Source organism: Esox lucius, chromosome 20 (genome assembly GCF_011004845.1).
Source record: "Esox lucius isolate fEsoLuc1 chromosome 20, fEsoLuc1.pri, whole genome shotgun sequence".
Classification (NCBI taxonomy): Eukaryota; Metazoa; Chordata; class Actinopteri; order Esociformes; family Esocidae; genus Esox; species Esox lucius.
In genome coordinates this window covers 11991588-12016450 of record NC_047588.1, presented here as the reverse complement: position 1 = coordinate 12016450, position 24863 = coordinate 11991588, and the positions used below count along the sequence as shown (strand labels likewise).

Below are 24863 nucleotides of genomic sequence, written 5' to 3'. Positions count from 1 at the left end.
ATAAACCTACTGACATTTGATCATGGTTGATATAGTACATTTGGATAATTCAGTCATCCAGTTGACTGCAACTAACATCCCTATTCTTCTCCCCTCGCTCCCTCAGATGAAACAATCGCTGGAAAAGCTCCATCGAGGAATAGTCACTCCAGAAGTCCAGAAGGATCCCCCCTCTGATTCCCCTTCAGAGTCACTCAATGAGCACTGAGCCCCCCTCGGGACACCTGTCCAGCCTCCATCGTACACTAGCCCCCCACCCCAGAGGAACAGTAGGAGACCGTAGACCTCATGGGAGAGGACAAGGGGCCAGGTTGGGAAAGGTCCTGTTGGGCCAATCAGAGGACTTCTATCTCTCTGATCCCAGGCTCCACCTCCACCTCTCAACCCAAAACAGACGGGCAGAGGAGATGCATGGGTAGGAGATACCTGTCGGGGGGACTACACTACCCAGAACCCCCCCCCCCCCCCCCCACATCTTAGTCTGAGCACCCTATAATGGGTAACAATGTAGTGAGCACCACCTCTCACATCCAGACAATTCTGTACAAGACTACAGCAATAAAGGTCATACATAAAACTGAGTCGAGGTTAAGGGTGTGTTAAGGGTCGGTTAGTTCCATCTACGCTACACCTGCCATGCTGTCTCAGAACAATCCCCCCACCTTACAATCCAAAAGACATGTTCCAATGGACAGCCCTTTACTGCATTTTAACATGAAGCTGCACTTCAAATGGACAGAATCAATCTAAACATAGTTCAAATGGACAGGCCTCGCCTGAAGGCATTTCAAATGGACAGGCCTCGCCTGAAGGCATTTCAAATGGACAGGCTCAGCCTGAAGGCATTTCAAATGGACAGGCTCAGCCTGAAGGCATTTCAAATGGACAGGCTCAGCCTGAAGGCATTTCAAATGGACAGGCTCAGCCTGAAGGCATTTCAAATGGACAGGCTCAGCCTGAAGGCATTTCAAATGGACAAGGCTCAGCCTGGAGGCATTTGAAACGGACTGGCTCAGCCTGGAGGCATTTGAAACGGACTGGCTCAGCCTGGAGGCATTTGAAACGGACTGAAGTAGAGCGAATTCTCGGATGATCATCTCAGCAAGGACATGGACTCTTAAGTGTCTCAGATTCAGGGAATTGAGAGATCTCCCATCCCTGGGATACAGATACGGCCCTGCCCTGCCTCTAAATGCTGCCTCTTGTGTTGATGGGTCCCACAGAGGGGGTCTGCTCAGTCCCCCCTGTTCCTCTGGGGAAAATGGGACCCATTACCAGAGAGAGAAAAGCTGATAAACAGGATACCTTCTGTCATCCAGTTATTTTTTTTCATCCTCTCTGCGTTCATCTGGGATCAGCAGCGCCCATCTTAATGATTTCCTGACAGTCTGTCCTCTGCTAGGAGGGGGATCATTTCCTAACAAGACTCAGTTTTTTTTTTTTAAGACATGAAAAATACAAAAACACTCCTACTCTGACTCATAAATCCCCTCCTAGCTCGTTTTTATCATTAGGTGTGACTGGGTTGTTTGGAGAATTTGAGAGCAAGCGAATGTTGTTGTGTGTTGTCAGACCGTTCCAGTATTTATTTAAGACGACTTCGATTTGCCAGTGTTGTTTTTCCCCTGTTTGTTTTGTGCTCTGTTTCTACTTCAGCACGGACCAACACAGAGCTACACAGTAAATATTTCAATGATACTGGTCATAGCAATAATGCTACTTGTGAATATAGTACTTTTGAATGTGTGAATAGTATTATATTAAATTGTGTTTAGGGTAAAACAAGACAAGCAAGAAAAGGAAATCTAGAGTTGGACAAGACCGTATAGAAATATGTACACTATGTGTTAGTAAGAAAATCCTCAATGTTACATCCTCAATGTTTAATGTTTGGTATTATCATTTTTATTGTTTTGTTTTGACACCTGGTCAGATTGTAATTGTTATTGGATGGGACTTGAACTGTTTCAGAGTTACAGACTGGACCCTGTAGCCCTGCTACGTCCTAAATGAAACCCTGTTCCTTTTGCAGTGAGCTGTTCTGGTGGAAAATAGTGCCCTACATGGTGAATGGGGTGTTATTTAGGTCACAGTGTCTAGACCAGATTAAACATAGATGCAATTAACTAGTAACTTTTGTAGTTGAAACTGTGCTGGACTTAAAAAGGACCAACCAGAATTCTAGGCCCGGATGAAGATAAGGGGAAACTATTGCAGTATTGTTTTTCAAATTGATCTTTTATTGATTTTCCTTTGTCTTTATTTTATAGTTTTTTCTTTGTCAAAAGGTTTCTGCTCTTTCCCTCTTTTCTGTTCCCCTCTGTCTCTATCTGTCAATCAAAAGGCTTTTTTTCTAAATGATTTCCCTTTCCATCCTGTTGTTGTCTTTCTCTTTTTCCTTGTTGTGGTCCCTGTTTCTGTCCCTCCCTCCCTCCCTCCCTCCGTCTCCCTCCCTCTGTGTCTCTCCTGCTTAATGAGGAGGTCAGCTGTTTTAGTGGAAGCCTTGCTGGGCACGGCCAAACAGTGAGTGATCAAAGGACGTACTCTATTTATTGTGGTCAGGGAGAATGGATGATGAGAGGGAGGGGGGTCTAGGTTATGGGGGAATGTACTGTAAAATATTTGATTAAACACAATGCCGAGGAGAGAAATGAAAAACTCAAAAATAAGAAACACTGTTTGTCTCGTTTTTGCATATGCTAATCTTCATTTGATTCAGGACATTGCTTTGACCTGTAAAAGTTGTACAGAGCTACAGCCCCGATGGGGCTCAGATGGCTGGAAGGTTGTCAAGCGGTCACCTCAGGTGTTGAGAAGCAGAGGACGGTGTGTCCAGAGTGGGGCCAGGTGTACTGTCAGTGGGCGAGGAGAAACTGTTAGCTGCAGCACCTCTGTTTTAGAGGACATCAGAGTGCCTTTGGGAAATATTCAGACACCTTTACTTTCTCCACATCGTTTTGTGTTGTGCACTTCATTTATTATTGCTAATGTATTTGTTTGTCATCATCTACACACTAACGCCTAATGACATTAAAAAGTTTTTTTATTCAGTATGTGACAATTTGAAATAATGAAGAAATTTAGATATCTGATATACGTTATTATGGGGACCATAGAAAGTACATTGTACAAAGCAACATTGGCAGTGATCACAGCTTTTTAGATATGCCTCTACCCGCTTTACACACCTTGGTTAGCAGTTTCTCCCATTCTTCCTTGTAAATCCCCTCCTTGGGTTCTTGGTTACCTCCCTTACCAAAGGACTTTGTCCGGTTACTTAGTTTGGCTGGATGTCCAGCTCTTGGGAATTATTGATGGTTCTGAACATTTTCCATTTCACAATGATGGAGCCCACTGTGATCCTGGGAACTTTCAACTTCACAAAGTTCTAAAAATTAGTTTTTGCTTTGTCATCACAGGGTACTGTGTGTAGATTTATGGCAAAACATTTTTGAAAACACAATGTCGTGCAAGTGAAAGGGTCTGAATATTTTTGAAGGCACTGTATAAAACACTCTCCATACTGGTTCTCTACATTATCTGCTGACATTCCCTATACTGGTTACTTAAATATTCTACTGATCAACAAAAGTATTTCCATACATTTAGTTAACTGAAGGTTTGAAGATCTGTTAATTTCCAGTGAAGTTTTCTTTTTAATGACTGGAAGGAAGGTTTCTGGTCATTTTGACTAGCCAATCAGGGTCTACAGTAATCTATGACATTACCATGTGATCCTTTTGACTCCCAGTGAGCCTGTGAATTCCCTGATCATTTGGCGTCATTGTGGCATGCTGTCACTGGTTTCCAGTCTGGTACTCGATAAGGTCAAAGCACCATAACAACCAAACATGTGACTGCATGCCAGTGTGTGTGACGGACAGGAAAGTTCTCAACATTCTCCAGCACTGAAAGGTGAAGTCAGGGACACCAACAGGAATGACAGGGCCCGGGACAGAATTTAACATTTAGGACCCAAACCACGGGCCAAAAAATAAATGAATTAGTAATTAAATGACTGTCCAAAAGTCATAAATATTTTATTGTTTAATGCTTTAATTCATAACTAGGCCACATTCCAATCCCTTTGTTTTAAACACAGTTAATTAATTGTCACATCTTTTCAATTCTTAACCTACTCAGTCCCAATCAGCCATTACTGAACTGCTACACATATTTGGATGTTCTCTTTTAGATTTGTCCTTCTATTTCTGTGCTCCTAGTTTTGGTTGCATGGTGGCAATGTTTTAGCCAGATAGCTACAGTACTGTAGTTAGACACAATTACTGGTTACATTAGAATATTTTTAAGCTCCATTATGTAGGATTCTTTTCAGTAAAAAAAAAAAAACTATTATAGCATTTTGCAATTACTCATCCGTCAGAAAGCGATTCTGCACCAATGCCCGTCGGCATCCCTGGGGGAAGCAGTAGTCACTACATCAGTTAGCTTTGTCAGTGTGAGACCTGTTTGAATCAGATTAACCAGATTAGCCCAGAGGTCCCATTGAGTGCTGAGAAACTGGCCAGGATTGTGGGGTTAGTAATTTAATTTGGTTACCTTGTCTCATCATGCTCTTAGCAACTCCCTGAGGTGGCATGGGCACCTTTTGAGTGCAATTCAGGTGTAAGGCTGGAAACTGTTCCTTCCTGAGGTTTCTGGTGTAAAACTCCTGGTTTAGCATGCAGTGTGATAACAACCAGCAAAACCTTGGATGTGGTTTGAAAGGCACAAATAAATAAACCTTTGAGTTTTTTGGACTTGCTGTGATGAATTAGGGTGGTAATCAGAAATGTATCATGAAATTTGGGGTGGGAGTATATAAAAATGAAACAAATCCAGCCCAAGGTAGATTTTTATTTCATGCACCTGACAAAGTTTGGATCTTATCTTTTTGACAAACATATATACATCTACACATGCAGTAGAAACTGGATAATTTCACTTCAGGTCAAGGATTAGAAAGTGTGAAAGGTTAATATGCTAATGTGACCAAATCATCTTACACAAGGTTTTTTTAAAGGGAATTAATATATAATTCTGTTTTATTTGGCATGAATCTTCATAACTTTATATATATATATATATATATATATATAAACAATTATAAAGAGGGTTAAGGCAGTGCTGGAAAATGATGGTGGCCTTACAAAATATTGACACTTTGGGCCCAATTTGGACATTCTCACTTTTGTTGACAGCGGTTTAGACATTAATGGCTGTGTTGTATTCTTTTGAGGGTACAAGAAATATACACTGTTATACAAGCTGTATACTCACTACTTTACATTGTAGCAAAGTGTCATTTCTTCAGTGTTGTCACATGATCAGATATAATAAAATATTTACATAAATGTGAGGGGTGTACTCACTTTTGTGAGATAATGTATATATAATTGAAAATAAAATCCATTTGGGGCAGTATTGTGCAATAGAAACCATATCCAACCTATCTTTTTACTTTTCAATAGTCCTTATTCAAATGCAGAAAATTCAGACAGCTGGCGTGATCCAGATACCAGCCATATTATACAAAAAAGTACATCACTTCATAGATCCAAAATGGAATCCCACATAAGGCAGTATCATACTGCCCCCTAGAGGTACAATTCAGAATGAACTGCCAACGATTCAAGGCATGTAAGTATTTCAGAAGCAGCTCACTACATTAAGCCAAAACTGCATAAAGTATAGATTTTGCCCTTACATAACTCACATGTCTATACCACTAGTAGCATCTACTCTAACCCCTTTCAAGTCAGAAGTTTCCTGCTAGGCACACTGGACAAATTGTGCTACAGTTGCCCATGGCAATAAATTAATAGTTAAAATCCCAAGCCCTTGATTTTTGTAAATAGCGTATATAAAATATATCAAATGAAGCATTATTGACATGTGGAAATATTGCAATAAATATTGAAATATGGAGTTTCCATAACAAGGAGGCCCTGCTTCATCTTCAACAGATATGATGGTCATCATGTTTTACAGAGTGCAACTACAAGGATACATGGTGGATATTTATAGGTTTGTGAATATGGACCATGTAGATTGCCTTACATTTATATAAGAAACCCTTACAATCGTACTGTACATGTTTAAATTACAACCAGCAGTTCCAGTTAAAAATGTGATGTCTGTGAGACTCGATGAGCAGAAAGTAGTAAAGCCAAATGTCTAATAACCACTTTAAAACAGGTGTTGTCCTTTTTCTGTTTAGACACTGAGCCTCCTGCTGGTCCAGTCAATGGCAGTGCAGAGATACATGGTAACAAGAATGTGTTGTAGGTTTCATGCCAGTAAACAAAATAACTAAATATTTAATCTAGGTGGTGTTACCTATTTGAATGCCTTAATTTACTAATCATCTTTAAAATCATGAAAAAGACTATGAGACGTTAGTAATTAGGAGGGATCACTAAACAGAGAGATATAATGTACAATATTATGTACAAACTAATTAATTACAATGCAAAAATATTTTATATAAGATTATATAAGATTTGGATTGCATAATTAAGTACACATACATCATTGTATTTCGATATTATGTAGAAATCTATGCTAGATTTTGCATATAACCACAGATCATTCCTTTTAATTTGCTGTGTCACTTCTCATTCAGACACTGTTTGGAAAGGAAAAAGACATCTAGCCCTGTCATGTTCTTCCAAGGTCCTTCATGTCTTTGATGGAATGTTCTTCAGCTCTTGTCTGCTTAACCTCCTGGAAGGGTTAGGTTGAGATGGTAAGGTATCATAATAGTAGTCTGGTAGAAGGGGTGAAGTGGAGAATTGCTGAACAGGTGAATGTGAGGCTTCAAAAGCAATTTGTTGGTTTTGTTTGGAGCCATTGTTGGACCTGAAATAATAATAATAAAACTTAGTGTGAAAATGTGCAAGTTGCTCCCAAACTACCACCCTATGACAAACAGTTCAGTGCTGTTGACCTGAGCCCTATAAGCCCTGGTCAAAATAAAATGGTCTTTATAGGGAATAAGGTGCCATTTGAGACAAAAGCCAATACACTAGTGCCTTGTGACAGACGGTAACGTTAGAGAGAACAAGCTGAGTGATGGGAAGAACAGACAATGAACAATAGAGTATAAAGAAGTTCACAGCAGTAGTAGTAGGGTGGCTGCGGTTGATTGTTGGGTGGATTTACTTCCTGCCAGTTGGGCCCGGTCCGTGGTCTCATCCAGGTAGGTCCACATTGTCACTGGACCCCCGTCTCTGCTCCAAGGTTTTACACTGCTATATGAATGTGCCAGGGGTGAGTAGGGTTAGTTCTCCTCCATTGAAAATCTAAGGAATACACTCTCTACATTTTCCTTGTCTCCGACTTTGTTTAAACTTAGGAGGACATTAGGTCTTGTCCCACACCTCTGGAGTACAAGGCTTGAAAGACTTGTTGCTGTGCCTGTCTAAAGTCCTTCTGGTTGTGTTGCAGATCCAAACGACACCTGATGATTCCAGCTGCCACTCTGCTGATCAGGACCTCAGCATAGTTATTTTGTATTTTATATTTTATGGTGGAGGAGCTAAGACAGCTGTTGGAGGAATGGATCAACCGCTTAGAAGATTTAGACACCAGAGCACTCCTCCAGTTGGACTGTGGGTCCCAGAGCACTCCTCCGGTTGGACTGTGGGTTCCAGAGCACTCCTCCGGTTGGACTGTGGGTCCCAGAGCACTCCTCCGGTTGGACTGTGGGTCCTATCCGGTAGGTGAATCAACAAATGCTAATGCTAACACAGCACAACAGGGTAACCTAAAGTGGACTCTTAGACAAATTTCAGTCAGGCTTCCGACCTCACCACAGTACTGAAACGGCCCTGATTAAAGTTTTAAATGATATACGGCTGAATACTGATTCTGATAAAAGCAGTTCTGGTTCTGTTAGATCTCAGTGCAGCATTGACACTGTAGATCATAGAACATTTATACATAGGGTGGAAAATTGTGTAGGACTCTCTGGGACAGTCCTTGATTGGTTCACATCTTATCTAAATGGCCGGTGTTACTTTGTCACCATTGGTAATCATGAATCTGATAGGGTGCCTATGACATGCGGAGTTCCACAGGGATCAGTTCTCGGACCGCTTCTGTTCAATCTCTATTCAATCCAAATTCTACAGAACAACATTAACTACCACAGCTATGCAGATGATACTCAAATATATATGGCTATCGAACCATATAACAACAGCTCAATAGACTCTCTGTGTCACTGCATAGAGCACATAAATACCTGGATGAACCAAAATTGTCTACAATTAAACCAAAATAAAACTGAGATTATTGTGTTTGACAACAAAAATTAAAGAACAAGTATTAGTAAAGATTCTCTGGCCCTTAAAACCAGGGATCAAGTGCATAATCTTGGTGTTCTGATAGACTCAGACCTCACATTCAACAGTCAAAAAGCGGTCACCAATACAGCATTCTATCATCTAAAAAATATAGCCAGAATCAAAGGCTTGGTGTCCCAAAATGACCAAGAGAAGGTCATCCATGCTTTTATCTCTAGAAGGGTTGACTACTGTAATGGCCTCTTAACTGGACTCCCCAAAAGACTGTAAAACAGCTGCAGCTCATTCAGAATACTAGTTGTATCAGTGGCAGTAGTAGTGCTTGTAGTAATAGTGTTAGCAGGAGCAATAGTAGCAGTAGTGGTAGAAACCTACCAGTGCTATTCTGCTACAGCCACCATGGCACAGTTATCTTTACTGTCCGAAGCTATAGCCAAGTACTCCGCCCTGAGAGAGAAAGAAATGAGGACGACAGGTGTGGAAAGGTGGTGATGAAGAGTCGGGATAGAGAGGAAGATACAAACAGTGAAATGTAGCACGGTTAGCTAGGAAATGTTTAGCTAGTAAAAGGAAATACATAATATTGAATAAGGTAAAAAGATGATTGAAGACCAACATATTATGACAGAAAGAGATTTTGTATGAGTGCGTGTGCATGTTAAGTTTATTTCAGGGTTTTTATTAGACAGCTAATGCTGGATTGGAGTGTATCCACTTACGCGCTCTCTCTAAGTGCTTCCTCGCCTTGAGCTGATATCTTCCTATAGCAGTAGATCATCTCAACAAGAAGCCATAACTGCAGCCCAATGATTGACACATACATCATTGCCTCAGACAAGATGGATGCCATTCCCCTGGTCACTGGAGAGGGGAAGAAAGAGAGGGGTAGAGAAACCTGTGCTGTATTTTAACCTTTGGCTTACTATCGAACAACTAGAAGCTACTTTACAGAACATTTTCTTAAAGTGTTTTATGTTTATAAAACAATTACCCTTACTCATCCATGATATTTCAGTGTTTCAGTAGTACAGCTTTCAAAATCAAATTCACAGAGATGGTTAGAGAAATCAGGTTCCAACCTGCAAATCGTCATGGAAAGCGACTGACTTTAGGTATGTAATGAAATGGATGGGGCTTCCAAATTAATTGCCTGTTCCCTTATGAACCTATTGGTTAATGGCTAATTTGTCTCAAAGACCCAGTTGGGATCACTCCGACTGGATCATGAACCTTAAATTGAACACTTCAACATGGAGATTGACCTACTGGTTCTGTGCATACTGGAATGGACATCACATGAAGCACAGCAACTAAACTGTGACCTTAATCAGAGGGTGACCGGACTGCTAAACCCAACATGTAACATACACTAAATTAATCTTTATAGAAGCTTTAAAAAAGAACTCTGGGTTATTAAAGCTTTTGAGCACTTGGAAGACTTTGACCTTTTGCTCTTTTGAGGAGAAACATCCATCCTCCAAAATAGAAGTCCCTTAAAGCAGTAGAATAGACTTGTTATCATGTGTGTCCTGTATCTGTTCATACCGTTTCAGTGGGACCATCACGGACATGCCATTGGTCTGAGCCTTTGGACTGGGAGCTGGGAGAACTAATGACGGCTTCTGCGACAGCACCGCTACAAACACACATCGCTCACAAACGGTCTTCTTAGGTGAGGTGATGTTTCCTGTTCGTCCTTCTGTCGGACCTCCTTCATGCTGATGTTCATTTGGAAATATGACACTGTTGTCCAATCTGACATGAGCCATTCCACTCTGAACCTAAACGGATATCTTAATTCCCACGTGCTGTACATTACTCACATCGAGTGACTGAGCCAGACCCGCCTTTCTCTCTTCATTGTTCCCTACTCTTCCTCCCACGGCCCCTCCCCCACTATCCCCTTCCCCAGGTTACGTGTAAGTAAGCCCCCATGGAAATATGTTTAAAATGTGTGTTTGTGTGTGTGGGTCTGACCCCCGACCCCAAGCCTTACGTCGCGGCACCACGTTGAGGTGGACGATCTTGGTGGCGTTGGTGGTGAACTCGTAAGAGGGGAACGTGAGGATGCGGTTGAAGAAGCAGCGGTAGGTGCCAGTGTCGTTCCATGTCACGTTCAGGATGTAGATGGAGCCGTCCTGCAGGTCTGTGGTCTTTTTGCTGCCATTCCAGTCCAGACGGTCGTAGAAGCGCTCGTCTTCGATGACGCCCACCTCCTCCTCGTAGCTGTAGATCTATTTCAGAACACATTGGGAGGGCAGTAAGACCTATGATCCTGAATTAATCCAAAGGAATATGCTCTGTTTAGCCACTGAATAATAGGCCGTATCAATCTGGATGAAGGCCTTTTGGTTGGCGATATGATTTGAGTCATGCTATAGGAGGCTACTGCCATTCTACAGTTGTGCTCTTAAGTTTGCAAACCCTGGCAGAAAATGTGAAATCTTGGCATTGATTTTGAAAATGCAAAAGAACTGTCTTTTATTTCAGGATAGTGATCATATAAAGCCATTCTTTATCACATAGTTGTTTGGCTCCTTTTTAAATCATAATGATAACAGAAATCACCAAATGGCCCTGATCAAAAGTTTACATACCCTTGAATGTTTTTCCTTGTTAAAGACACACAAGGTAACACACACAGGTGAAAATGGCAATTAAATGTGAATTTCCCACACCTGAAGCTTTTTAAATTCCAATTAGTGTCTGTGTTTAACTAGTCAATGAGTTTGTAAGCTCTCACGTGGATGCACTGAGCAGGCTAGATACTGAGTCATGGGGAGCAGAAAAGAACTGTCAAAAGACCTGTGTAACAAGGTAATGGAACATTATAAAGATGGAAAAGGATATAAAAAGATATCCAAAGCCTTGCAAATGCCAGTCAGTCCTGGTCAATCACTTATTAAGAAGTGGAACATTCAGGGACCTCTTTGATATCAAGCCAAGGTCAGGTAGACCAAGAAAGATTTCACCCAAAACTGCCCGAAGAATTGTTCGGGATACAAAGAAAAACCCACAGTATACCTCAGGAGAAATACAGGCTGCTCTGGAAAAAGACGGTGTGGTTGTTTCAAGGAGCACAATACGATGATACTTGAACAAAAATGAGCTCAGCTCTCTTTTCGTCACAACAGTGCGGTAAAACGAATGCAATAGTGCCCCCACTGCTCCGATTCTCCGGCCAATCTCCCGCTCCATTGTCCCCTCACTCGCAAACAAGACCCCGAGATACTTGAACTCCTTTACTTGGGGTGACGCCTCATTCCCTAACCGGAGGAGGCACTCCATCAGGTTCCTGCTGAGAACCATGGCCTCAGATTTAGAGGTGCTAATCCTCATCTCAACCACTTCGCACTCTACTGTGAACCGGTCCAGTGAGTGCTGAAGGTCACAGACCGATGATGCCATCAGGACCACATCATCCGCAAAAAGCAGCGATGAGATCCCCAGCCCACCGAACTGCAACCCCTCCCCACCCCGACTACGCCTCGATATCCTGTCCATAAAAGTTACAAACAGGATTGGTGACAAAGCGCCAACCCCCACCTGGAACGAGTCCGATTTACTACCAAGAACCCGAACACAGCTCTCACTTTGGACATACAGGGATTGGATAGCCCTCAAAAGGGACCTCCTCACCCCATACTCCCGCAGCACCTCCCACTGTATCTCCCGGGGGACCCGGTCATACACCTTCTCCAAATCCACAAAACACATGTAGACTGGATGGGCATATTCCCAGCCCCCTCCAGGATCCTTGCAAGAGTAAAGAGCTGGTCGGTTGTTCCGCGACCAGGACGGAATCCGCATTGTTCCTCTTCAATCTGAGGTTCGACTATCTGCCGAACCCTCCTTTCCAGTACCTTTGAGTAGACTTTCCCAGGGAGGCTGAGAAATGTGATACCCCTGTAATTGGCACACACCCTCTGGTCCCCCTTTTTGAACAGGGGAACCACCACCCCGGTCCGCCACTCCTTAGGCACTTTCCCCGACTTCCACGCAATGTTGAAGAGGCGTGTCAACCAAGACATCCCCTCCACACCCAAAGCTTTCAACATTTCTGGACGGATCTCATCAATCCCCGGAGCTTTGCCACTGTGGATTTGTTTGACTTCCTCAGTGACTTCTGCCATGGAGATTGACAATGCTTCCCCATCAGCCTCCAGCTTTGCCTCCACTATAGAGGGCGTGTTAGTGGGATTTCGGAGTTCCTCAAAGTGTTCCTTCCATCGCCCAATTACCTCCTCAGTTGAGATCAACAGTGTTCCATTCTTACTGAACACAGCTTGGATAGTTCCCCGTTTTCCCCTCCTGAGATGGCGGACGGTTTTCCAGAAACACCTTGGTGCCAACTAAAGGGAGCAATACACAGTATTAAGAACTAAGGGTATGCAGACTTTTGAACAGGGGTCAGTTCATTATTTTCTTTGTTGACATGATGACACCTGTTAAATTTCTCATTAATGCAATTATCTAATCAACCAATCACATGGCAGTTGCTTCAATTCATTTAGGGGTGTGGTCCTGGTCAAGACAATCTCCTGAACTCCAAACTGAATGTCAGAATGGGAAAGAAAGGTGATTTAAGCAATTTTGAGCGTGGCATGGTTGTTGGTGCTAGACGGGCCGGTCTGAGTATTTCACAATCTGCTCAGTTACTGAAAAAAATCCAGTATGCGGCAGTCCTGTGGGCGATAAGGCCTTGTTGATGCTAGAGGTCAGAGGAGAATGGGCCGACTGATTCAAGCTGATAGAAGAGCAACTTTGACTGAAATAACCACTCGTTACAACCGAGGTATGCAGCAAAGCATTTGTGAAGCCACAACACGCACAACCTTGAGGCGGATGGGTTACAACAGCAGAAGACCCCACTGGGTACCACTCATATCCACTACAAATTGGAAAAAGAGGCTACAATTTGCACGAGCTCACCAAAATTGGACAGTTGAACACTGGAAGAATGTTGCCTGGTCTGATGAGTCTCGATTTCTGTTGAGACATTCAGATGGTAGAGTCAGAATTTGGTGTAAACAGAATGAGAACATGGATCCATCATGCCTCGTTACCACTGTGCAGGCTCGTGGTGGTGGTGTAATGGTGTGGGGGATGTTTTCTTGGCACACTTTAGGCCCCTTAGTGCCAATTGGGCATTGTTTAAATGCCACGGCCTACCTGAGCATTGTTTCTGACCATGTCCATTCCTTTAGGACCACCATGTACCCATCCTCTGATGGCTACTTCCAGCAGGATAATGCACCATGTCACAAAGCTCGAATCATTTCAAATTGGTTTCTTGAACATGACAATGAGTTCACTGTACTGAAATGGCCCCCACAGTCACCAGATCTCAACCCAATAGAGCATCTTTGGGATGTGGTGGAACAGGAGCTTCGTGTCCTGGATGTGCATCCCACAAATCTCCATCAACTGCAAGATGCTATCCTATCAATATGGACCAACATTTCTAAAGAAGGCTTTCAGCACCTTGTTGAATCAATGCATAGAATTAAGGCAGTTCTGAAGGCGAAAGGGGGTCAAACACAGTATTAGTATGGTGTTCCTAATAATCCTTTAGGTGAGTGTATATTACCAATTCTCCAAGGGTATGCAAACTTTTTTTTTGGTGGGCAATTTTTTTTTTCCCATCTTGTGCAGATCTATTAAGATATTAGAGGTAATTACAGCAGCGAATGCAAACAGTGCATTAGTTATTTAAAGTATCAATGCTATGCTTGATTTAAGAAGGAATCTCTGGGCTAAGCAGATTGATTCTATTATGATTTGAATACAGATTCTATTTTGATTTGAATATAGATTTTATTATGATTTGAATACAGATTCTATTATGATTTGAATATAAAAAATAATTTGAGCATGTTGATTATTGTTGTGGACGGATTGATGGAGAGGGGATGAGTATCTTATAGTAGAACCAATGGTACAGAAGAGGGCGCTAAAGAACAGAGCAAGCAGACGTTTATGTCTATATTCGTTTTTGGACAATAAAGTAACATTATTTAATACATGCCTTTAAGCTTAAACACTTTCATCCAATGCCACTTGCAGTAGATTATAAAAACATGTTTTATGTAACCCCAGTGGGGATCCTCTCCACAACCACACAACATATTCAGGACAGGTCAGGTTTCATTCTAAAAAACACCTTGTCTAAACTGGTTCTGAAGGACCTTCTGACATGTGACCTCTGAGTATCAAGGGGTTAAACCGCTCTCTCTCTGCTCACCCATCAACAAACTGACATCTCCTCGACTCCTCATCGGTTTCTGGTTACTAAGGAGAGGGGATTCGGGATGGACTTTTGCCCAAACAAGAAACGCCTTTATTCGGTGTCTGAATGAGCCCCTTCCTGGTGCATTAACTGTTCAGAAATAATGTAAGGCTAATGAGATCTCTGCTCATTCGTGCTGTAATGTGCTGGAGACGCTACATGGCTAATGTTTGGCCTGTGTTGATGTTTAGGGGAATGGGTACGTTTGCGTACGTTTACAGCTGAGGAAAAGGGCCTTTGTTCACAAATTCTTGACTGTGTAATTCTTCCTGTTGATGAGAGCATAGCACTAATATCTCCTGTTTCTCAAGAAAAGGAACTACTATCTCACTATAATTAACCGAGAAGAGGTTCATACTGAACACAGTATACACCTGATCTCTGGTTTTGATTAATGGGCTTTATCTTTTTGCTGGATTTTCACAATTACCCCATCAACACGTTTCGCTGTACAACCCCTTAATGGTGCGATAAGGTGGTAGCCAATGTGTTCAGTGGTGCTCTCACATTCCCAAGTTCGTTATGAAACCTCATTATGTAATCCTAAAGGATCGAAACTGAAAGAGCCAACCGTGGTTGCTTATGCAACATGCAGGTCAACCTGCCTCACTGACTCCCCATGGGGTCGGCCCACGGGGTCAAACGAAGGGAGAGGGAATACAGGAAGTGTCCACTCCTCATGTATGTCCGCGTGCAAGTGCATTGGTTAGTGGTGCAGAAATTCCCCAGTGTCTCAGCGATGTCTGTTTTCTCTTGGGTATGTCATCCAAATGAGAACAAAAAAAAACTATCAGTGCAGTCATGTGCTAGCACGAGCGCAAAATATCTTGCCAAGGTCAAAAGGTCAATGCACATTTTGGAAGAAAGAACAGATCATTGGGACACATCTGGGTTCTGTCACCGTGGGCCGTCAGACTCGTAGAGCTACTCACGCGGAAGAACTCGCTCTCTCCCCGGGCCATGAAGTACCAGCTGACGGTGGCTGTGGCAGGCACCTCGCCCCTCATCTTACAGGAGATACAGCCCAGCTTAAAACCTTCATTGACCACAGCGTCTGTGTCAGAGTCCACCTCAACACACGCTCCGTGGCACAGAGACGCTGTGGGGGGTACGACACAGTTAGAGGTGTCAGACAAGCCAATGCCATCCCCTTAGTGATCACATCCATGCAGCTGAACCATCTCTATAAGCTTGTTCAGTAGAAAGCGGGCCTCACAGTACTGGTGAGCTTACGGATCTGAAGCGGGCCTCATAGTACTGGTGAGCGTACGGATCTGAAGCAGGCCTCACAGTACTGGTGAGCGTACGGATCTGAAGCGGGCCTCATAGTACTTGTGAGCGTACGGATCTGAAGCGGGCCTCACAGTACTGGTGAGCGTACGGATCTGAAGCGGGCCTAAGAGTCATGATATGGGACGATCTGTATTTGGAGACCCCAATGGACGCAAGGCCAGAGATTCAGTACTTGAAGCAATGCATCAATTGAACGGGTAGATTATATGATAATGATCGTGATCAATTTGTGTTGCATGCCAGCTCATGTTGTTTATAACATGCTTTTTAAAAACTATTTTTTATTTAGCTCCTTTGTTTCATTTTTCTTTATTTCCACTCATTATTTCAATATATATACATATCTGTTTATGTTTTTGCTTTCAGTTTACATTATTGATTGGATAACTATGAGAAATTGAGGGGAAATAAACAGATTGTCTCCTTGAAGCCAGTCTGCCAGGTATATTACTGTATTAATGAAGTACTTCCATATATAGACGCATACACTTAGCCTATATATGCTATCATGTTGCATATGCAAGATCACCGGAGATCAACACACCTGGAAATCCTGGCATCTGCATCAGCAGCCCTGTCAACCCCTTGAGCTTGAGCTATTTTCAACTTTGACCTCTGGCAGTGCTTTTTCTTTCAAAGGTAATGTGGTAAGGGCGATAGGAAACACATTGTAAAGGCTGTCAGATGCAAATACACCGATACATAGTTTGGTTGAATTTCACTATTGACCCATAATCCTTCACTACCTGACTGAAAACCTGTGCAACACTTCCCTTTTTTCAACACAACTCACTGATCGAAATATGAGAACCCAGAACACTGAAACAGCTGAAGGCAGGGAGGGAGAATGCTGTCTCTCTGTAGACAGAGAAAGGTGGAAGGGAGGGAGGGAAAGAGAGAGTTAACAGCCTTTTTACAGGAACACAGACATTTCTAACAAAGAATAAAAGCAAGACATCACAACAGTTTCATCACATCGGGAAGTATAAACAGAGAAAGAAAAGTAGAGAGAAATTCAGAGAGAAAAAGTGAGAACACGGAGAGATGGAGCAGAAGAGAAGACTGTCAATCCAGACACTCAAACTTGTAGAAAGAGAACTAATAAACGTTTATTAAAAGAGAAGCGGAGCGGGGTGACATTGGAGAGGGCTGGATGCTGCTGCCAGCGGATAAAAGCAGAGACAGTGGTCAGGAGATGAACAGGAGACAGAAGATGAACAGGAGACAGAAGATGAACAGGAGACAGGAGTTGAACAGGGGACAGGAGACGAACAGGAGACAGGAGTTGAACAGGGGACAGGAGACGAACAGGAGACAGGAGTTGAACAGGGGACAGGAGATGAACAGGGGACAGGAGATGAACAGGAGACAGAAGATGAACATGGGACAGGAGATGAACAGGAGACAGGAGTTGAACAGGGGACAGGAGATGAACAGGGGACAGGAGACGAACAGTCAGAGTATGTTGAATCATTCAAACAAAGTGCACAGTCATCAGCCCCACCATCAATCTTCTGCAAACTCAACCATCATTCCCGGTAATCTGACAGACATAGCATGCAATATCCAAATCCACTCTTAATCTGTGGACGTAAGGGCAGTTATTCCCTTATGCAACGAATACTCCAAAAAGTGCGGATTAGATTAGGAGGTGAGGCAGTGTGGGGGGGATTAACAGTTGATATCAATTCTCCACTTGCCCTCAGTTGAAATTCAACAATACAAAATGATGAGATATACAGTTACATCCCAGAATAAGACTGTCTGTCTATTTGCCAGTTCTTTCAGGCAGATGTTGGTTAAATCAACGGATGGGAATTAGAGCCAGAGTACATGAGGATGATGGAGGATGAACTCTGAGCTAACCTAACAGAATAAATAGAAAGAGACAGTAACACAATGGAATAGAGGGATTCTGGCTTTAGAGGAGGATAAAAAAACTAAGAGAGAAAGAAAGAAACAAAAAAGGGAAGAAGATCATATCAGTTTGCATGACCAGATTCCAGCAGGGCACAGCGGAGATGCACAGTTGGCTGCGATGCAGACACACACACACACACACACACACGCAAACACACACACACGCAAACACACATGGCCACGCAGAACCTAGGGAGTGTGATGGCAATTTCTAAAGTGCAAAACAGTTCTATGAAAATGGTAGCTAAGACAGGAGAACAGGAGCTAGCAAACATGCTGCACACATGCTAAGAAAGGAGCTTTCCATAGGAACAAACATGTGACGCGTATCGTTTGGCTCATCCGTTCGCTCTAAGAATTGTTAGCACAAGACCAGGGTTGCTCTTGTCAACTAGTGAAGTGATTGTATTTGAACCTCAGTCATTCTGGGATGTCTTAGAAATGGCCTGCTGGCTTTGGGCTCTATCGGTTCCTCAATCTCCAGGGAAGGAATCATATCATTGGTACATTGAGTTGCGGACCAAAGCTGAACAGTTTTATGTTTCTGCATGGTTTCGAGGCTAGGACAGATGTCTGTCCTATGTCCTATGTCTGTCCATAAAGAAAAGCAAATCATTTGTTACCTTTTTGGTCCCACTAAACTGTAAAACATGAACAAATAATATGACTCTGTCAGTTAAATTCTTCTGTTACCAGGACTGACCTGATTAATGCCAAACCCACTAATGATCATTTGTCCTTGTCTGCCCTTGTTCAGCTTCTGCTCTCTCTTACACAAACACACACACACACACACACACACACGTACAGTCAATGTATTGGGAGACCCATGAGGAGGGAGGATAGTGCTAATTATCCTCACTCTTCCTTCCATCATCCCACCCTCCCTGCTTTCCACTCTCCCTCCCTCCCTCCCTCCCTCCCTCCCTCCCTCCCTCCCTCCCTCCCTCCCTCCCTCCCTCCCTCCCTCCCTCCCTCCCTCCCTCCCTCCCTCCCTCCCTCCCTCCCTCCCTGTGTCTCTCCTGACTAATGAGGAGGTCAGCTGTTTTAGTGAAAGCCTTGCTGAGCACGGCCAAACAGTGAGTGATCAGAGGACGTACTCTATTTATTTGGGTCAGGGAGGATACATGACGAGAGGGAGGGAAGTGCACTGCTACATTCTTCAGACAGGGTCCTCTTATGTCATGGTTAGACTACCTGGGCTACAAATGTAGCTTGGAGGTTCATTTCCAGGACAGTATACAGTCAGAACCTGGGAACAGAAGGTTTCATCTGGAATTTTATCAACATTTATGGACAGCCTTGTTGAACTTTTCTAAATCATAATCCTGAAGGTTCTGCCAGAGGCTCAGCTGTTATGGACAGATATGCTGTCCATAACAGCAGTCCATAACATGATGTCATGAACCTTTGCAATGTTTGAATCTCTTTTCTGATGGAATATTATTTGTGGATTTAAATTAAGTACTCATGTGAACATGAACTATGCAATAACATCATCAAGCTCCGTTAGTGGATAAAGTAATGTTTCAGAATATATCAGTGCATTTGGAATCTATTCAGAGCCCCTCCATGAAGTCTGAACCAAAACACATTTCCATTTACAGTGCTCTACTTGTTCTAGCCATCCTGATTTGACATCATTTAGCAAAAGGCTTTTTTTAATAGTTTCCCTGGTTCTTGACACAGTGGAATGGATGATGACTCGACTAACCTTTTTAACATACAACACTAGTTTTATATGGCACACGGAACATTAGACATTGACAGGATTTTGATCATTGCAGCTACTGAAATGATGTTATCTCCAAAGTGCTTGTGGATACATAGGAAGATACTAGTATCACATCAATAGCAACCACATCCTGTAACCATTAGTGTTGGCCCAGTTGGCAGTCTACAGTTTTTGAGTCTGTTCAGGATCAAGGATAAATGTCTCAATTGATTTAGTTGCATTATGTAGAAGACCATTTACATGTTATAAGGGGATGTGAGATTGGAATTATTTTGGTTGTGTTGTCTCATTCGTATCTTCTTGTCTAACACTGATCTATATGTGAACCAATTTTCTTTGAAGATTCTATTCTGTTTTCCTCACCCCCTGACTGTCCGTTTGTCTTTCTGTCCTTACTTATCTTGTCTCCCTGAATGAGTCCAGATGTGAGTAGCCCGCCAGACTCTTATCTCTTTAGGCTGCCCTTGCTTGCCCGGCCATTCCAGCAGAAAGACAGGCTGGTTTATTTACCAGTTACACAAATGTTGTTGCATAACGCTCTTACCTCCACCACAACATCTCTCTTTCTCAAACTGTTATAACAGACAGTGGGGTGAGAGCTGTTGTAACAGACAGTGGGGTGAGGGTAGTTGTAACAGTTGGTGGGGTGTGGGCTGTTATAACAGACAGTGGGGTGAGGGCTGTTGTAACAGATGGTGGGGTGAGGGCTGTTGTAACAGACAGTGGGGGGAGAACTGTTGTAACAGACAATGGGGTGAGGGCTGTTGTAACAGATGGTGGGGTGAGTGCTGATGTAACAGACAGTGTGGTGAGGGCTGTTGTAACAGACAGTGGGGTGAGGGCTGTTGTAACAGACAGTGGGGTGAGGGTAGTTGTAACAGATGGTGGGGTGAGGGTAGTTGTAACAGATGGTGGGGTGAGGGCTGTTGTAAAAGACAGTGTGGTGAGGGCTGTTGTAACAGACAGTGAGGTGAGGGTAGTTGTAACAGATGGTGGGGTGAGGGTAGTTGTAACAGATGGTGGGGTGAGGGCTGTTGTAACATGACTGTGGGGTGAAGGCTGTTGTAACATGACTGTGGGGTGATTGCTGTTATAACAGACAGTGTGGTGAGGGCTGTTGTAACATGACTGTGGCGTGAGGCCTGTTGTAACAGACAGTGGGATGAGAGCTGTTGTAACAGACAGTGGGGTGAGGGTAGTTGTAACAGTTGGTGGGGTGTGGGCTGTTGTAACAGACGGTGTGGTGAGGGCTGTTGTAACATGACAGTGGGGTGAGGGCTGTTGTAACAGACAGTGGGGTGAGAACTGTTGTAACATGACAGTGGGGTGTGGGCTGTTGTAACAGACGGTGGGGTGAGGGTAGCTGTAACAGACAGTGGGGTGAGGGTAGTTGTAACAGATGGTGGGGTGAGGGCTTTTGTAACAGACAGTGGGGTGAGGGCTGTTGTAACATGACAGTGGGGTGTGGGCTGTTGTAACAGACGGTGGGGTGAGGGTAGCTGTAACAGACAGTGGGGTGAGGGTAGTTGTAACAGATGGTGGGGTGAGGGCTGTTGTAACAGACGGTGGGGTGAGGGTAGCTGTAACAGACAGTGGGGTGAGGGTAGTTGTAACAGATGGTGGGGTGAGGGCTTTTGTAACAGACAGTGGGGTGAGGGCTGTTGTAACATGACAGTGGGGTGTGGGCTGTTGTAACAGACGGTGGGGTGAGGGTAGCTGTAACAGACAGTGGGGTGAGGGTAGTTGTAACAGATGGTGGGGTGAGGGCTGTTGTAACAGACGGTGGGGTGAGGGTAGCTGTAACAGACAGTGGGGTGAGGGTAGTTGTAACAGATGGTGGGGTGAGGGCTTTTGTAACAGACAGTGGGGTGAGGGCTGTTGTAACATGACTGTGTGGTGAGGGCTGTTGTAACAGACAGTGTGGTGAGGGTAGTTGTAACAGTTGGTGGGGGGAGGGCTGTTGTTACATGACTGTGTGGTGAGGGCTGTTGTAACAGACAGTGTGGTGAGGGCTGTTGTAACATTACTGTGGGATGAGGGCTGTTGTAACAGACAATTGGGTGAGGGCTGTTGTAACAGACAGGGAGGGTGTGTAGTGGTAAGCAACGATTGGTAGTTAAGGGGAACAGGGTTGTTTACAGGTTGTATACAGGTTGTATTAGTGTTTGTACATTAAGACACGGTAAGACACCCTAGGGATTACATACTCCCGTAGATAACCTGCTGTTATATACACTAGGTTAGAAGCGAATGGCTGTCCCTTTGTTTATTGTAGCAGTAGGGTTAGTTATGCAGGGTTTAGCTCATGATAGGCAAGGCAGAGGTGTAGAGAAGACCAGGGACCTTGATCTTCTTTGACAGCACTCATCCGGCCGTTCTCCTAAACCCTGAATGGTAAGCCTCTCTCTGTCGTGTTTTCCCCTTGTTGTTGTTTATTTCTATATGTTGCCGAAATAAAATCCCCATGGGACATTGCTTTTACTAATGGTAAAACTTGTACTACTTTGTTGTACTTGTCAGTTAGTGCTAACTCCACCATACGTTTTCCTGCCTGTGTGTTTAGGCGCGGACAGTTGCGTTCCTCTCCGCTAATGAGCCGTAGGAGGTATATAACTCCCTGTAAGGACCATTTAGAATGTAATATTGGTTCAGGTTATCTGTACTTTCATAGTCATGTATATGCTGAGTGATTGTACAGTGAAGCACACCTCTTGGCACAGTTGAATCTGTGTTCCACGATGCTAGGTGCGTGGGAGGGTACAGTGAGTGCTAGTGGTAATCCACACTGTTCTAGATGATTCCACTGCCACTAAACCCTTCCTTTAGCTCCAACACAGGGCCTTATCTCCACGCTATTCAGTCAGAACACACAAACAGCTGCTTTGGTCTTTTAGCGAGCACACTTGCAAATTGACAGAGACATGCATACGCATCAAGTATACACACCTACAGAAGCATGAACAAGACCATATAGTACACACATCCACACACACACACAGAGGAAAACCACACACACAAACACACACAGAGGAAAACCACACACACACACACACAGAGAAAAAGAACACACACACACACAGAGGAAGAAAGCACACACACAGAGATGAAAAGCACACGCACACACAGAGAAAGAGGAAACACACACACACAGAAAAACACACAGAGTAGTCCACATCAAGTTCATGACACACTGGGTTCCCAGTATGAGGAAGCACATGATGACTGTGCTTCCTTAGTAGCAGTGGGTGGGCTTAGGTTTCACAATGTGCAGCTCATTCAACAAAATTGATCTCTGTTATACAATCTGTGTGATAACAACAACAATAAATGTGAGTAGCCAAGTAAGGATAAAATGCAACACAGTCCCACTCCTTTCTACACTCGAACCCTGGTCAGTGTGACAATTCTGATCCAATAGCAAATCAAACCTGCTTAACGGCCTCTGTAGAGAACAGAAAATTTGGACTCACCTTGCATAGCCCAGAGCATCCACGGGATCAGTAACATCCTGGCGAAGGGAAGATGGCTCTCACTGATGCCAACACACACTCACGTACACGCACACGCACACACCTCAAACACTCATATAAACATACACATTCTACTCACAACACCACAGACAAGAAAACACTAAGCAGAACTTAAGGTCTCTGGCTCCTAGCAGCTACTCCAAGTGAACAAGCTCCCACAGCAGGAAGCTCTTCAGGAAGCTCTTCGGGAGGTGTTCACTCTCCCAATCAGGTGAGGATGAGATGAAAAGAACTCAGGAGCAAGTAGCGTCCCAACCAGTTTGGAAGAGGAGCTCTGAGGCAGGACAGGGCTGGAGGCTGTCTGAGAGACAGTACTCTCTTTCTGTCCCTCCTCTTCAGCCGATGCTAGACATTAAGGGGGCGTCCACGTTGTCCGTGCGAGTGTCTCTGTGTGTGTGTGTGTGGGGGGGGGGGGGGGGGGGTGCTGGAGCCTGTCCATCCACAGTCTTCATGCAGCGTATTCAGTTACCAGTGGAGGTATTATGACCTACGCCTCAGGTTTCAGTAACCCCGTTGTTGGTTAAACTATTTATAACTGTTTATGAGGAGAATAAGTGGAACTTGTTACTTAGTCATGTGACTTTGGGTGTTTACAATCTAGCCGGTTCTATGATCAATGGTTCTCTGTGGTTCTCTTTTCTTGGGACACTTAAATTGTTTTGGCTCAGAAAGTCATGCAATGTAATAGATAAGGTTTAGTGATGTGATGCATTCCATCTTAGACAAATATATATGAATATGGATGTCACGCTAGAAATCCTTAGAATACTTGTGCTATTTATTCTGACCTTAACAAGCAGAATTATCCTAGGTTAACAATATGAATGAAAATAATGGATTCTCTTGTATCAACCTTTCTTATGCAATAGTGTAAAACGGGCCAACATTATCACTTTCTAATTCTTGTCGCTGACTTAACTAATCGAAATCGTTGCTTATATAATACCCTACATGAATATTGAATTATCTAAACAACACACCCTCTTTGGGCAAATGGAAGTAAGGGTTGGTGAGAGCAATAAGTTATATTATTAAATATTAAACTGCATAGTATTTAGACGGTTAACTATTCATTTTGATTAAATGTCCTGCTGGTAATACATTAGTACATTAGCCGAGCCCAGATGCTTTTGAAGGTTAAGCCATATGGTCGGACTGATGCTATTTGCCAAAAACATGTGCATGGTATCCTAGAGGCCAGAATAAAAGGTCATTCTTTACACAACCAATGTGACTAAAAAAACATTGTAATAAATTACAGTGAACTATGGCCTATCGGTGAAATAGACGACTTTTCAGCTCTTTATATAGCAGTGCTGGTATATTTTCTACTTAACTAGGTTCACATATATAGATTAATATAATAAAAATACACAATTAAATACTTTGAAAATTATATCAAAATACCTGTTAAAAGCGAATGCATACATTTTTAGGCAGTATTTTTAGGGGCAGTATGGCTACATTTCCTCTCCCTAATGTTTCTATCCTCTTTAGATTATTCTATAACCTTTTCCGTTTCCTGCGTCCAGAGGATTCTCGGTCGACCATTGACTCCAAGGCAATTCGGCGCTTGTAGGTCAGCCTCCGGGGTTGAGTGTGATATAGAACTGTATCAATAAAACGCAAACATCCAGGCAACTTCGTTTGCACTGCACACCAACGAGCTATTCAATTTCCGCTTGAAAAATATGACCGTAAGGTTGACGACGTGGGAAAACGAATGCCGCTGCGATATGATGTAGTCTTCGAAAAGCTGCTTTAACCCATTTATTCTGTATGTCACT

The 24863-nt window shown here is 43.3% G+C and overlaps 2 protein-coding genes across 7 annotated transcripts in view; one reads left to right on the top strand and one right to left on the bottom strand.

The window, feature by feature from the left end:
- gramd1a (GRAM domain containing 1A) overlaps positions 1–3051 on the top strand; it is a 31361-nt gene extending 28310 nt beyond the window's left edge. For all 5 annotated transcript variants that reach the window (XM_010905364.5, XM_010905362.5, XM_010905365.5 and 2 more), the window contains one exon: positions 107–3051. In XM_010905364.5, the coding sequence (XP_010903666.2) occupies positions 107–208 (102 nt within the window). In that variant the 3' untranslated portion in view covers positions 209–3051. The remainder of the gene's footprint in view (positions 1–106) is intronic.
- Positions 3052–5443: 2392 nt separating this feature from the next.
- Positions 5444–24809, bottom strand: scn1ba (sodium channel, voltage-gated, type I, beta a). Of its 2 annotated transcripts, XM_010905358.3 has the most exons (6): positions 23017–24809; positions 15531–15697; positions 10306–10543; positions 9029–9170; positions 8685–8756; positions 6749–6861 (listed from the first exon to the last, which is right to left on the bottom strand). In XM_010905358.3, exons 1-5 carry the CDS (start codon positions 23051–23053, stop codon positions 8690–8692), a joined length of 651 nt encoding a protein of 216 aa, XP_010903660.1. In that variant the 5' UTR covers positions 23054–24809; the 3' UTR covers positions 6749–6861; positions 8685–8689. The 2 variants fall into 2 exon arrangements, with proteins under 2 accessions (XP_010903658.1, XP_010903660.1); XM_010905356.4 differs by lacking the exon at positions 8685–8756 and having other exon boundaries at positions 5444–6861.
- Between the last annotated feature and the right edge of the window lie 54 nt (positions 24810–24863).

Excerpts from the sequence above, each read along its gene's own strand:
- scn1ba (XM_010905356.4), bottom strand. The coding sequence starts at position 23,053 with ATGTTACTGATCCCGTGGATGCTCTGGGCTATGCAAG. Across the intron at positions 10,544-15,530 it reads GAGAGAGCGAGTTCTTCCGC|ATCTACAGCTACGAGGAGGA; the intron begins GTGAGTAGCTCT and ends GTTCTGAAATAG. Across the intron at positions 9,171-10,305 it reads CCTCAACGTGGTGCCGCGAC|TGACCAGGGGAATGGCATCC; the intron begins GTAAGGCTTGGG and ends TCCCCTCTCCAG.